Here is a 15,216-nt window from a genome sequence, read left to right as displayed (position 1 = left end):
GGTGCGCTCGTACTTGTCAGACAGGTACGTGGTGTATCCGGGCGCTGACGGGTGGCACCGTAGAGCGATGTCGTGCGGTGTCCCGCAGGGCTCGGTCCTCGGGCCGCTCCTGTGGAGCATCGGCTACGACTGGGTGCTCCGTGGTACCAACCTTCGAGGCGTCGCCGTCGTCTGCTATGCGGACGACACGCTCGTGACGGCGACGGCCAGGACCTTTCAGAGGGCGTCCCTGCTCGCCTCATTCGGTACCGAATTGGTGGTGCGCAGGATTCGGCGACTGGGTCTCGCGGTGGCTCTCCACAAGACCGAGGCCCTTGCCTTCCATGGGCCTCGGAGTAGGCCGCCCATCGAGGCCTACATCTCTGTGGAGGGCGTGCGGATACCCGTCGGCTCAAAGATGAAGTATCTCGGTCTTCATCTGGACAGCCGATGGGACTTCCGCGCGCACTTTGAGGCTCTCTCGCCGAAGTTGGTACGGACGGCCGGTGCTCTCGGCCGTCTGCTACCAAACGTCGAAGGTCCTGGCAATCCCTGCCGGAATCTGTACGCTGGAGTCGTGCGGTCTATGGCCCTATACGGTTCTCCCGTATGGGCCAATTCCCTGAACGACCGCTGCGTCAGGCTGCTGCGAAGACCGCAGCGCATGGTGGCGCAGCGTATCGTCAGGGGCTACCGCACGATCTCACACGAAGCGGCTTGCGTATTGGCGGGCACTCTGCCCTGGGATCTCGACGCGCGGGCTCTCTCTTCTGTCTTCTGGTGGCGGGAAGAGAGCTTGCGCCGAGGACAGAGGCTAGCCCCCAAGAGGTCGAGACCACTCTGGTCTCCCTCCGCAACGCCGCTGTGGAGGAATGGCAGCTCAGGCTGGAGAGCCCGAGTGCGGGCTTGAGGACCGTCGCGGCAGTGCGACCCGTCCTTCGACAGTGGTTGGACAGGCGCCACGGTGCGCCGACATTCCGGCTGACGCAGGTGCTCACCGGGCACGGGTGCTTCGGTGCATACCTGTGTCGCATAGCCGGGAAGGAGGAGTCCGCCGCGTGCCACCACTGTGGCAACTGCCGCGAGGACACGGCCCAACACACTCTCGAGGAGTGCCCAGCCTGGACGGAAGAGCGCAGCGCTCTCTTGGCCGTCATCGGAAGCGACCTCTCGTTGCCGACCGTGGTCGCCGCCATGGTCCGCAGTCGGAGGTCGTGGCGAGCTATGGCCTCCTTCTGCGAGCGTGCCATGTCGCAGAAGGAGGCCGCGGAGCGGGATAGGGAGCAGACCGATCCCGCCCGCCGCCGCCATAGGAGGAGAAGGAGGCGTCGGGGCGACGGTGTCTAACCCGTCGCCCTGCGCCTCGTGGGCAACCGGGGCCGCCGCTCCTACCATCCATTAAGGCGGCCCACGGGGTGGGCGACAGCGTGAAGGGCTAGGCCTCACGTTGTCGCCGTCGCCACAGCGACGCTCGGCGTGCGGGGGGAACGGACCTTTCCCCCCGCCGAGTCGGGCCGCGAAAGCGGCACTGCGCAGGGGCGGTTCCGGCGCAATCCATGCGTTCTGCTCAGGTTTTCCCGGAGCCGTCCCTAATGCGCCGATGATGGCCCACGCGGGGTTTTTAGTCGGTATTCCGGTGCGCTAAGTCTGGTAGGGACCCACCCAGCGACCGCCCATTACATCTCGGGCGACTCCTAGCATCGCTGGGTGGAAGGCGCCGGTGAGTCCGACACTCCCCCGCCTCCTCGGAGGTGGGGGGTCCGTAAATGGATTTTCCCCGCGACACAAAAAAAAAAAAAAAAAGGCTGATCCTAGTACGCGACACACTTACGTGGGCGTTTGGCGGATTCTAACACCTTGTGTACGGCCGACGGCGGTCGCTATCCGGGCGAATTTAATATCCTACTACGAGTAAAATGACTTCAATGATTCAGGACTACACCGTAAAGACCGGCAGCCTCCGCCTGCTGTGCCTGTCGCCGGCGGTGGTGTTCGGCTCGCTGGCGGCGGCGCGCTGCGTGGTGCTGGCCTCGGGCACGCTCGCGCCCACCGACAGCTTCGCCTCCGAGCTCGGCGCACACTTCCCGCTCTGCATCAGCCCCAACCACATCATACCCAGGAACAGGGTCCGTAGCACCACACGTACACTGTACAGCTCTCTTGACATTGCACGCTCGCGCCCACCGACAGCTTCGCCTCCGAGCTCGGCGCACACTTCCCGCTCTGCATCAGCCCCAACCACATCATACCCAGGAACAGGGTCCGTAGCACCACACGTACACTGTACAGCTCTCTTGACATTGCACGCTCGCGCCCACCGACAGCTTCGCCTCCGAGCTCGGCGCACACTTCCCGCTCTGCATCAGCCCCAACCACATCATACCCAGGAACAGGGTCCGTAGCACCACACGTACACTGTACAGCTCTCTTGACATTGCACGCTCGCGCCCACCGACAGCTTCGCCTCCGAGCTCGGCGCACACTTCCCGCTCTGCATCAGCCCCAACCACATCATACCCAGGAACAGGGTCCGTAGCACCACACGTACACTGTACAGCTCTCTTGACATTGCACGCTCGCGCCCACCGACAGCTTCGCCTCCGAGCTCGGCGCACACTTCCCGCTCTGCATCAGCCCCAACCACATCATACCCAGGAACAGGGTCCGTAGCACCACACGTACACTGTACAGCTCTCTTGACATTGCACGCTCGCGCCCACCGACAGCTTCGCCTCCGAGCTCGGCGCACACTTCCCGCTCTGCATCAGCCCCAACCACATCATACCCAGGAACAGGGTCCGTAGCACCACACGTACACTGTACAGCTCTCTTGACATTGCACGCTCGCGCCCACCGACAGCTTCGCCTCCGAGCTCGGCGCACACTTCCCGCTCTGCATCAGCCCCAACCACATCATACCCAGGAACAGGGTCCGTAGCACCACACGTACACTGTACAGCTCTCTTGACATTGCACGCTCGCGCCCACCGACAGCTTCGCCTCCGAGCTCGGCGCACACTTCCCGCTCTGCATCAGCCCCAACCACATCATACCCAGGAACAGGGTCCGTAGCACCACACGTACACTGTACAGCTCTCTTGACATTGCACGCTCGCGCCCACCGACAGCTTCGCCTCCGAGCTCGGCGCACACTTCCCGCTCTGCATCAGCCCCAACCACATCATACCCAGGAACAGGGTCCGTAGCACCACACGTACACTGTACAGCTCTCTTGACATTGCACGCTCGCGCCCACCGACAGCTTCGCCTCCGAGCTCGGCGCACACTTCCCGCTCTGCATCAGCCCCAACCACATCATACCCAGGAACAGGGTCCGTAGCACCACACGTACACTGTACAGCTCTCTTGACATTGCACGCTCGCGCCCACCGACAGCTTCGCCTCCGAGCTCGGCGCACACTTCCCGCTCTGCATCAGCCCCAACCACATCATACCCAGGAACAGGGTCCGTAGCACCACACGTACACTGTACAGCTCTCTTGACATTGCACGCTCGCGCCCACCGACAGCTTCGCCTCCGAGCTCGGCGCACACTTCCCGCTCTGCATCAGCCCCAACCACATCATACCCAGGAACAGGGTCCGTAGCACCACATGTACACTGTACAGCTCTCCTGACATTGTGTTGCTAAATTAAACCATATTCATCGTCCCCGCTGCTAACATTATGCCAAAAATTATCTATTAATAACGAATATATTATATGCCTAACCCACGCTTATAAACCAATGTGACACAGGTGTGGGTGGGCACGCTGGGCAGGACGCTGAGCGGCAACGAGCTGACCTGCACCGCCAGGACCCTGGGCCAGGTGGACGTGCTGGACTCCATCGGCGCGGCGGTGCGGCGAGTGTGTCGCGTGGTGCCGCACGGGGTGCTCTGCTTCCTCAGCTCCTACTCACTCATGCACCAGCTCATCGCCAGGTTATCATTTTTATACGAATACGACTAATAAACATCACTGTCTAATATGTGACATGGATGTAATCAGTCTTTCTAAGACTTTTGTATTTCAAAACCCAAGGGAGAGGCAGACATCCTGGAGCTCATGATCAGTCCTGATCCTGATTCCGGTCTGGTTATAACATGGGCCATTATGGCTGGTTTTTGAGCTCATGTATGGTGGGCATTATCTTGATGGGTACAATTATCCTACTGCAAGCATTTCTCCATAACTGTATATTCGGTTTCAACAGGCCGGCATAATTGTGTCGACCGCCGTGGGGTAATCAGCTCTCGTCAGTCTACATTCTATTGGACCTCACACCACTTACCACCAGCTGCAGTGGGGTCACTTTTTCGTGCTCGTATAAAAAAAATGTTACAAAGAAATTTTCACTTGCTCTTTTTCATTTTAGATGGAAATTGACTAATTTATGGAGCGAAATAAAAAGTTTGAAACACGTCTTCAAAGAAAGTAAAGACGCGAAAACACATCACGAGATAATGGAGGTAAGAAACCTACGTATTCTAGAATGCGACGGCGAAAAAAATGGTGTTATTTATTATTTATTTATAAGTAAATACAATTAAGTTCGTATATATTAGTCCTTTGCCCCACAATACTACTTGCGCAGTTTGCCTGCAGAACATAACAAGCCTCTAACTCAGTGGTTCTCAAACTTTTTAAATGACGGAACCCTTTTGGGAAGCAAAATACTTGATGGAACCCTACAATAAAACAATTGTTTTTATAAGTGTATTTTTTATTAATCAGCATAATAAAAGTACAATGTCACAGTTACTAATTATTATTGAGAGAGGTGTTTTGATTTTTTTTTTCTAAATTCTTGCGGAACCCCGACAGAGGTATCACGGAACCCTAGGGTTCCGCGGAACACTCTTAGAGTATAGCTGCTCTAACTTATAACATTATCATACTTTTAAATAAATGTACGTACATAGCACCTAATAAATATTATATAAGTTAATTGATTTGTTTTGTAAACATGTTTATTTTTTGTCGCAAAAACACTGTATTATATTACACCTACAATAATTCCTCCAGGATTATTACAAGTACTGTTCGGGCACGAAAGGCGCGCTGTTGTTCGCCGTGTACCGCGGCAAGGTCTCCGAAGGCATGGACTTCGCCGACGAGCAGGCCCGCGCCGTCATCGCAGTGAGTTACCTTTCTATTGGAGAGGGCGCAAACGACTGCGCGATAGCAAGTCACATACACACACAGAAAAAGACTGCGAGAAAGATAAGGAAAAAGACAGAAAGATAGAGAATGAGAGAAACACACAGAAAGAGAGACAGAGAGAAAAGGAGAGACACATGTGCACGCGTGTCAAAGCCAAACTTATCAAATGCTGTTGTAGTTCAAACGTGGTATAAGTATACCATCGAAACGAATGCCTTTCTCATGCCACCAAGTACAGTCGTATTAAAAGGCGTTCGATAACCGGATCGTGTATTTTCAGGTAGGCGTACCGTTCCCGAACTTTGGCGAGCAGGCAGTAGTTGCCAAAAGGGATTACAATAACAAATATAAAAAGGAGAGGAACTTGCTCTCTGGCGATGAGTGGTACATAACTCAAGCGTACAGGTGAGGAATCTACATCCTAATTTTTAATATCCTATTAGTATAATAAATGTGAAAATTTGATATTTGTTAGAAATTGGAATTAATATGGAATTTTTAAGTTGTGTGAAATCTAGCAATCCGCACTAGGCCAGCGTGGTGGACTAAGGCCTAATCCCTCTCAGTAGTAGAAGGCCCAGCAGTAGGTCAGTAATACAGGGCTGATATCGTCATGTGCCTGCAGAGCGCTGAACCAGGCGGTGGGTCGGTGCGTGCGGCACCGCGCGGACTGGGGCGCCGTGCTGCTGCTCGACCGCAGACTGCAGCTGCACGCACATCTGCGGTACCTGCCCAAGTGGCTGCGGAACTTTGTAAGCGTTTATATTATCTCTGAAGGCACGTGAGCTAACGGCACACCTGATGGTAAGTGAGCACCGTCGCCCATAGCAGCAATGTCATGGGTACTGTTAAGCAGCTGTCTACCGTAAACAAGTTGTTTAAACTTCATTTGAAGGATTGTCATAGTGTTGAGGAAACACTGTAGGAGGAAGTTCTAGAGTGAAAATGTTCGTGGTAAAAATTATATGAACTCGCACAGTCCTAGCAGTGGATGGGATAAGTACCCCAAATGAAGAATCAGCGCAAGACTTACAGCCATATTTATATGATTTAGCTTCATTTTAAACGGCCTGCTTCAATCCTCAGAAAAGATACTAATCGTAAGCAAATCGTGCTAAAAAATAAATAAATTGATCTGGAAATCTAATCCAGAATCTCTCTCAGCTATATATTATACCACTAGCTTTTGCTCGCGGCTCCGCCCGCGTTATAAAGTTTTTCAGGCTAAAGTTTTCCGTTATAAAAATAGTAGTTTCCCGGGAGCCTATGTTCTTCCCAGGGTCTCAAACTGTTCCATACCAAATTTCATCTTAATACGTTAGGTAGTTTTTGAGTTTAACACGTTAAGGCAGACAGATGCAGCGGGGGACTTTGTTATATTATTTAGAACTTTTTAAGTGAAACAATCCCGTCATACATCGTTGTTGCATAACTTTAACCGTTTACGCAGCGCAGGCAACGGAAGCTCTCAAAACTCATAATTTTCCCCGTTTTTGCAACATGTTTCATTACTGCTCCGCTCCTATTGGTTATAGCATGATGATATATAACCTATAGCACTCCAGGAACAAAGGGCTATCCAACACAAAAAGATTTTTTCAGTTCAAACCGGTAGTTCCTGAGATTAGCCATTACTGCTCCGCTCCTATTGGTCATAGCGTGATGATATATAGCTTATAGCGGTCCACAAATAAAGGGCTATCCAACACAAAACGAATTTTTCAGTTGAAACCGGTAGTTCCTGAGATTAGCCATTACTGCTCCGCTCCTATTGGTCATAGCGTGATGATATATAACTTTGAGCACTCCACAAAGGACTATTCAACACAAAAATATTTTTTCAGTTCGAATCGGTAGTTCCTGAGATTAGCCATTACTGCTCCGCTCCTATTGAATATAGCGTGATGATATATAGCCTATAGCTCTCCACGAACAAAGAGCTATCCAACGCAAAAAGAATTTTTCAGTTTGGACCGGTAGTTCCTGAGATTAACCATTACTGCCCCGCTCCTATTGGGTATAGCGTGATGATATATAGCCTATAGCACTCCACGAATAAAGGGCTATCCAACGCAAAAGAATTTTTCAGTTTGGACCGGTAGTTCCTGAGATTAGCCATTACTGCCCCGCTCCTATTGGGTATAGCGTGATGATATATAGCCTATAGCACTCCACGAACAAAGGGCTATCCAACGCAAAAGAATTTTTCAGTTTGGACCGGTAGTTCCTGAGATTAGCGCGTTCAAACAAACAAACAAACAAACAAACAAACAAACAAACAAACAAACTCTTCAGCTTTATATAATAGTATAGATTATAGATAAAAGCATTGATTCGTTATTACTTGAGATTAGTCAGTTTCACATCCAACACCCATTTTTCACACGATAGAATCCTCAATAGATCTTCGTCGCCAATGGGAATTGCTCGTACTAAACACTGTCATTCTATTTATACATGAGCTCTCCCACACCCCCACCTCCCCCGACTGCTCATCTATGCCCATGACTTGTGCCGGAGCACCCAGACCAAAACGACTCAGCATGACAGCAATTTTCTATATTTTTTTCGCAGTTGGATAACAACCACCACGACTCACTCGACTCTCTGTTCGAGAGTTCTCAAGGTCTAGAGCGTTTCATCCAGCAGATGACCTTGCAGGATCAAGACGATCTCAACCGATCACTCAGTCAAGAATAATGCTTAAGAACTATCATAACGTATATTAATGCGAAAGTTTGTAAAGTCTGATATAAGTAAATAGACTGCTCAACTGATTTGGATGACGTTTGGCAAACTATGGTCTATCCGTGTCTTGATTAAGTACACAGAAGAGTTTTTGTCCGAAAGGTCTTTCATCCTAGCGTTGTTGTAAACAATATTCAGTTATTAATTAAGTTCTTGAAGTCAAAAGTATTGTTAAAGTTCATTTTTGCTTGAGACATGAGCTATTCATCAAAATTATAACCCAATTGTATCCAAAAGATTTGATTGTTTTAGACATGTGTAATTGTAATTAATGGATTCTGTAGTATTTTATCCTATTTGTAACTTTTATCTAATGTTGAAAATCAATACTTAAATATAATCTAAACTAAAGCTATATGATCCCAGATGTCGCTAGTACTGATATTACTTTTGATTGTACTGGATTATTATAAAAAAGCATGTGTCAATTTCTTCTATCACGTCGCGCCGTCCTAATGACGAAAAACAAAACATAATTTTTGTATTCTGTAAATGTTGTCGTGTGTCAGTTAGAGCATTATATTTATGCAGCAAATGGTTGTATTTGTATGTGATGTATTACTGTGATTTGTTTTTTTTTTTTATATTTGTATACTCTAAAAACCTTTTTTGGCCCAATCATTATATTATGTTTTCCTAATTGTAACAACTTCTTAGGTCTACTTTATAAGGTGTCTTCTATCAAATACTCAAATACACTTTACAAAGTAAAATAAAACCCCAAAATCACAATGTTTCTACTTTTCTGTGTAATAAATAAAACATTGACAACTTATAAATAGTATAATTCATGGCTAATACTGATTGTACATAATAATATATTAACTACCTTACTAATATGATGCATTCGGTTATTACAATTAAACAATGTTTTATCTTGCGTCCTCTAACAATCGATATTACTGGATATACAGCCGTTTTCAACAATCAATTCCAATCTCAATCTTAAAACCGATTCCGACAATGAAGCAATCAAAATAACTCATTTGTAAGCATGTCAAAAAAACTGTTCTGATTGGTCCATTATTAATATAGATCAAAAAAGCGATTCTTCATTTAAAACGGCGGATCGAATTCTTTATTTAAAATGGCGGATAGTGAGACACAACACTGTATAACCGTCACAAACGTATACGCTTTTTGGTAAGGTAAGTTTGAACATCTTCAAGCATGGAATCTCTGGAATTTGTCTTCACGAGGTAGCTACTAAAGCAGGACGAGTTACGGCTTGCTTCCGGGCGCTGAAAATATATTCAGTTAGCTAATACATAGTATTTTGTGTATGGGTTGGGTATGCTACGGTATTTGATTAAATTTTGTTAATTTCATCTACTAAATATTTGGCTCATATAAAAAGTAATATAAAAATATATAATTATAAGCGTCTATATTTCGATAGAAGGGGTAAATGTCAAGAAACGAGAAAAAGTGACTTCATCAAAAATTACTATGCATGCGATAGAATGAGACGGGGCGATATCCCAACTATGCGGCCACACCCGCACAGTGCTACATTTAAAATATGAAATATGTACTAATTTCTTAGTTACACAAGCTCATTTATTTACTTACTTTTTAGTGCAGTCCACTTTCCGTATGTGCCTCCTCAAATGTGAAATGTGGGTAAAGCGACTGCGGCAGATGTCACAAGAATAAGGACGTTCGCCGGTGTGGTACCTAAAGCCAAGTATACACTGACTTAGTTTACAAGTACACTACATAACGACTGTTAGAAAAATTGGTCCTTCGAGCCGGATTTTTTATTATATTTAAAGGTAATTAATGTATGTTTTACATAAGATGATTGTTATACAATTAGTTTTAACTGTGTTGCACGAATATGACTGTCTATGTTAAACATTATATAATAAATATTTTAATAAAACGAAATCTATTTATTATATTTATCCGGTTTCAAACAGGTCGGCATAATTCGGTCTACTGCCGAGGGATTTTCATCACTTATCATTTATAGTTGACAACACTATCTGAACCTCACTCCGCTTGCCAACAAATACGTTATGCTTAATTTGCTGAGCTCGTATTAACGCGTCTCTCTTAAGCCAATAATTACCTTTTATGAACGACTAAATCGCATTTCTTGTAGAACTTCTTACTGCACCCCTTGACGTCGCAGGCGTGCGGCGTCAGGCCCTCGTGCTCGCGCTGGCAATGTTGCTTCAACTGATAGTATACAACTCATTAAGATTGTATGATCGGTTTGGTGTCAAATTTAACAATGATAGAAATGAGTGTAATTATGGATGGAGATGTTTAGATTTCAATAAAGTAATAAGGTTGATGGGAAATTGACCTCTTTGTAGGGGACGCGTTTATTTACTACATAGACCACTTAGGATGGACTAAAGGCTCTTAGGCCTCTGCAAACCCCAAGTTAGGAAACGCATAGAGTATATTCTAATGCAGTACATTACATATTTTTATAATTACCATCCATGCGGCATTGTAGGCGTGTCCGCAGACGTCGCAGCGATGTGCGGGCGGTCCCTGCGCGTGCGCATAGTGGTCACGGCGCATGTGCTTGTTGAGTGTAGAACGGTATCCGAAGCGCTTTCCACACTCTTCGCACGAGTGACGCCGTAGAGATGGCTCGTGACACGCTGTACATCACACTTTAGTTATTAGTATTCATTACTACCACTCTTACATAGGCTCAGGATTTCACCAGCCTTAGGGTCTGTTTCACAACTTCAAAGTAAATGCTCCTCGTAACAAATTTATAAGCCGACCACTCAACAACAAACGAAACACTAATCTATGCTCCCAAATAAATAGTAATAAAATAAGACATGAGTACTATATACAAAACCCGTTTAATAAAATGACAAATAAATTCTACTCAAAAGTTGTTTACCAGGCCCTAGGCTTGTCCAAGTACTTGGGATATTACTTTCTTGACAGGTTTCGATGCTCTAAAAAATATATATTGCAATTAATTTATGTACTATCAGTAAACTAAAGCAACAACCGACAAAACACTTATGTTTTCAAAAGAAAGAGTGTATAAATAATACAAATTACCTATATGAGACTTGTAATTATCAGTTCTGTTAAACACTCTGTTACACGTACGGCAAACGAGCAGCAGCCGTTTCTTCGTCTTTGTTTTGCCTTTGTTCTCTTTCTCATCACTCGGCGCGTCTCCTTCAATCGCCTTTAAACTTGGCTCTTCGATCTTCAACACTATTGGTTCCACATTCACGGGACCCTCCACATTTTCCGGTTCCGATACTTCATCCGCCACAGTCTTATCATTATCAATAAGTTCCACACCAATATTCAACATGTCAGTCAACTGTTCGGCGTCTATTTCACTATTCAAACTTATTATAAATGTGTCATCGTCCTCAGTAGAGATGTATTGAACACTATTCTCGCCTATCAACTGGTTCAAATTCGCTGCAAGATTGGTACTCGATTCGAGATCCACATCGCTCTCGAATATAGTAGCGCATTCGTTGACCGAAACAGGTTCTGGCTCTTTCGGTTTATCATTGGGGTTCAAAATCTCCGGTGCATTGAGTAACTCATCGGGCAAGTGTTCGGCTTTGACGTGGTACAGAGCGTTCATGATGTCCTGGTCTATACTCTTGCCTGCTTCTGTAAAGTCGAAGAGTATTTCGGCATTCTTGTCATTGTAGTCGATGTCATTGCCGAATATATGACTCGGTTGAAAATTGTCAAAGTCGATGTCATTGTAGAACAGCTCGTCGTCTAGCGTGTGGAGTTGGTTCATCTCTCTCAACAGTTCTATCTGCATGAGATTATTGTCATCGGCGAGATCGTTGTTTCGCTTCTCGGCGTTGTCGCGTTCGTGCAAGCCCGACAGGATATCGTCGACTATGTTGTCCACAGTTCTGTTTGTGTCTATGGTGTTTTCATCGCACTTATCCTGCTTGTTATCCTCTACAGTGTGGTTTGTGTGGTGTCTATAAATATTTTAATTAATGGAATTTTAATGCATAAACAAGTTATTTTCCTATAACCTATTGCGTCTCCTTTATTTATAATACAACAACATGTAAACTCAATATTTATCTTATTAACTTATTTTTTCAAGACAACAATTTCAGCTTATCCCAATAAATTAAACTAGTAGACTCAGGGGGTGCTAAAAAATGGTCTCCTTAAAGAAAGTTATCAGATACCCACATACCTGACACAGTGTTCAAGTAGGGCGCTTTTGTACTGAAACGTCTTGCCACACACGCGACAGTAGTTCTTTCTCGTGGTGGTGTCTACCGGCTCGTTCTCCGCCTTGCTCAGAGCACAATTCCGCTTGTGTCGCCTCAATGAAGCTATCTGTATATAATTTTGGTTACTGGACGTTATGAACCTTTGGCACCAGAACTTATAAAAGTTTAGCTGATGAGAAGTACAAACCAATCCAAATGTAAGAAATGTAAGTATTCCTCGACGGTCGGCAGAATTGTGCCGGTCCGTCTTACTTACAATGCGATTCCTTGGAACAAGCCTGTTTAAACTCAAACGATTCTGGTACACAAGAGCTACAATAGCCCTTTGTTAATATGGAGTGTGCACAGTACTAATGATAAACATTACCTATTGATCCTTTTCAGTTGTAAACGTAAAACCATCACACCCACATTTCGCCACCAATGTAATAGGAGGTAAATCTACCGTTCTTTATCTAGGACAATTCCATACCGGACGTTGGCGTAGTTACAAATTTTCTCTACGGGCGGCTGGGGTGAGGAAAAAAACTCGCCGAATTTAACTAAAAGCCTGCTCTTTGTTGGCCCCAGTAAACATAAGGCTTTTTCAAGGATAAGGGCAAAGACATTTCTAGTGGAGTGTCGCCCATACTCCCTACCCTCCCTCCTTCCCCCCTAGCTAAGCCGATGACTAGATAATCATAATAGAAATAATGACATACCTGTTTAAATCGATTCCCACATCCAGAACAACAAAATGGCTTCTCATTAGTGTGACAAAGCATGTGCCTCTTTAGATTAGACTTGTCTTTGAACAGCATATCACAATAACTACACGCATGCTTCTTCTCATCTGAAACAAACAAGTTACACAGAATATAAGATCACACATAAATTCCCAAAAGACAAACATGGTCAATCAACATAAAAAAATCCATAAAATAGTTTTGGCTGATCGTAAATTGAAGTTACATTACATAACAGAAGATTTAACGACATTAGAAGTGTAATCAATAATGTGCATGAACTTTTTCCCACTAGAAAGATTTGCTCAAAATGGGTAAACCACTGATAAAAAATAAAAACATTGTATTGATGATTCAGAAAGCTTTCATGAAAAGTTGAAGAGAATTGGAGTACACATATCATTCTTGAAGGTGATAATGTTAATATTCAGTTGGATTTTGAAAAATATATATTTTACTAATTTGGCCCTATACTTATTGAGTATGTAGTAAAATAATAAATTCCAATTATAATTACAAACAATACAATAGGTGTTATTTTCCTGTTTTTAATCACAAATAAACAGCCTTATGTCCTGTCTGTTAATTAATTCCTAAATTAACACATTATTAATAATGTACTGAAAATACAGATTCTTCACCTCGGCACCAAATTACAGTTCCTGACATGGTACACTGATAAAAATCTTTATCCTCTAAGCATCATCTTGTTTGAATGTCAAATCTACCTAACACATTTTTTTTAAACATGTTGCAAAAACTAATAAAGTTAATTTTAATGACTACTAAAGTTAATTTCAAAAACTGTCCTACTTGTTTAAAAGTTATAAATAGAATGAACAAATAGTTACCATTGTGCACACTTTTGTGTTTTTTCAAATCAGACAATTTGTGGAATGTTTTCTCACATATATCACATTTATGAGGTCTGAAAAAGAGAGGCAATTACCAATTAATGCTATTTGCTACATAGTACTATAAAACAAAATTGATTTGATGCCGAAAGAGAGTGTAAACCACACACTTTTATTCATTCAAAATAGTCCTACAGGCAGTCCTGGATTCGTAAATAGGCGGTATAGGCCACAGCCTATGGGTGGCAGCGTCTTAGGGCCAGCAGATTTCTGAGGTTGCTCACTCGGTTTAATTAATCATTAATTTATTTAACTTTAGTGCCTTCCATAATACAAACAAATGAGAAATTATTAAGTATTTTAAAAACATACATACGGTGGCGGAAATAAAGTGGCCTACACTCATAAAAAATATAAATCTGGCACTGCCTACAAGATGTATGTGAAAACTTAACAGAAAGGTAAGACAACAACAAACGAATTAGGAATACCTGTAGTCCAAATGTTTGGCAAAGAGATGCTGCTGCAGCCTCCAGAGTGCCTCAAATGTCATGGTGCACTGTGGACACCTCCAAACTCGCTCTAGCGGCTTGTGGGTGAGGCTGTGTTTCATCAACTGCTGCTTTGTTGAAAACTTTTCATTCGGACATTTATCTGTACATTTTAAATTTTATTTCTATATCTATGAAAAATTTATAATAATCACTAAACTCCATTAATTATTAACAAGAGTGAAGCACAAAATAATAAATTATCAATCAATGCAGCAGCCATGCACAAAATGTGAGGTTATACACTGGTGTATGGCTCCCTCAATTTTTACATTTATCTACTAACAATAAACAATCGTAGAAATTGGCCATTAAATATAAAGTGTAATAAAAATAACTAATAATTCATGGTTAGACACAATTTTACAAGCCCTTATTGTTGATTTTGTAAGCAGTAATGAAAGTTGTATTAAGAAAGTTGTGCAACACTAACCACATATCCAGAGGTTGTCCTTGGAATGAACTCTCAAGTGTCCGTAATACTTCTTGGCATTGTCGAACTGCTTCCTACATATCTCGCAGTGTAGTGTTGTGGGGCCGTTCAGGTCGGGTTCCTCCAAGGGCTCGTCCCCTGACAGGAACTGGGCGAGGACGTCATCAGCGCCAAGCAACGACCCGTGAGGCAATGTGTGATGAAGAACATCGAAATCTCCGTCACTGATCTTATGCTTCGAAAATTCTAGATCCGACACCTCGGAATCTACAAACTAAAGTAATTCGTAAATTGCATGATTCTAAACAACAAAAAATATGTCGATAGACAAATATTTACACTTATTATTTATGTTGATAGAACTTACTGGTAGAGTAAAGAATGGTAAATTAGCCTCCATCATGTTTTAAACCATACATGAGAATATTTCTATACGTATTTTGTTGTACAAACCAATTTTAATTTTAATAAATAATAAAACTATTTAGGGTCAAAACACAAAAATCACACGGGACACTTAGACAGTGTCAAACGTGTCAAATT

The 15,216-nt window shown here is 44.2% G+C and overlaps 2 protein-coding genes across 3 annotated transcripts in view; one reads left to right on the top strand and one right to left on the bottom strand.

The window, feature by feature from the left end:
• LOC115447470 (Fanconi anemia group J protein) overlaps window positions 1–9,783 on the top strand; it is a gene marked incomplete at its 5' end in the record, with an annotated part of 25,028 nt that extends 15,245 nt beyond the window's left edge. For both annotated transcript variants that reach the window (XM_037436951.1, XM_037436950.1), the window contains 7 exon segments: window positions 1,914–2,105; window positions 3,739–3,923; window positions 4,358–4,451; window positions 5,008–5,121; window positions 5,426–5,550; window positions 5,771–5,897; window positions 7,720–9,783. In XM_037436951.1, coding sequence (XP_037292848.1) covers window positions 1,914–2,105; window positions 3,739–3,923; window positions 4,358–4,451; window positions 5,008–5,121; window positions 5,426–5,550; window positions 5,771–5,897; window positions 7,720–7,845 — 963 coding nt within the window.
• Window positions 8,663–15,216, bottom strand: LOC115443275 (zinc finger protein 624). The gene is made up of 11 exons (XM_030168625.2): window positions 15,041–15,216; window positions 14,674–14,947; window positions 14,181–14,343; window positions 13,687–13,763; window positions 12,812–12,942; window positions 12,071–12,216; window positions 10,936–11,843; window positions 10,345–10,514; window positions 9,968–10,077; window positions 9,466–9,570; window positions 8,663–9,134 (listed from the first exon to the last, which is right to left on the bottom strand). Exons 1-11 carry the CDS (start codon window positions 15,074–15,076, stop codon window positions 9,086–9,088), a joined length of 2,169 nt encoding a protein of 722 aa, XP_030024485.1. The 5' UTR covers window positions 15,077–15,216; the 3' UTR covers window positions 8,663–9,085.

Source organism: Manduca sexta, chromosome 9, assembly GCF_014839805.1.
Source record: "Manduca sexta isolate Smith_Timp_Sample1 chromosome 9, JHU_Msex_v1.0, whole genome shotgun sequence".
Taxonomy (NCBI): Eukaryota; Metazoa; Arthropoda; class Insecta; order Lepidoptera; family Sphingidae; genus Manduca; species Manduca sexta.
Note: the sequence above shows the minus strand (reverse complement) of the source record. Positions and strands in the feature narration are given on the sequence as shown.

What these genes read in the sequence shown, in the direction of transcription:
- LOC115443275 (XM_030168625.2), bottom strand. Translation starts at nt 15,076, where the DNA reads ATGATGGAGGCTAATTTACCATTCTTTACTCTACCA. An exon ending in TAATTACAAGTCTCATATAG is followed by an intron (nt 10,515 to 10,935) that starts GTAATTTGTATT and finishes TGTGATGTACAG; the next exon opens with CGTGTCACGAGCCATCTCTA. An exon ending in AAAGTGGACTGCACTAAAAA is followed by an intron (nt 9,135 to 9,465) that starts GTAAGTAAATAA and finishes ATATATTTTCAG; the next exon opens with CGCCCGGAAGCAAGCCGTAA.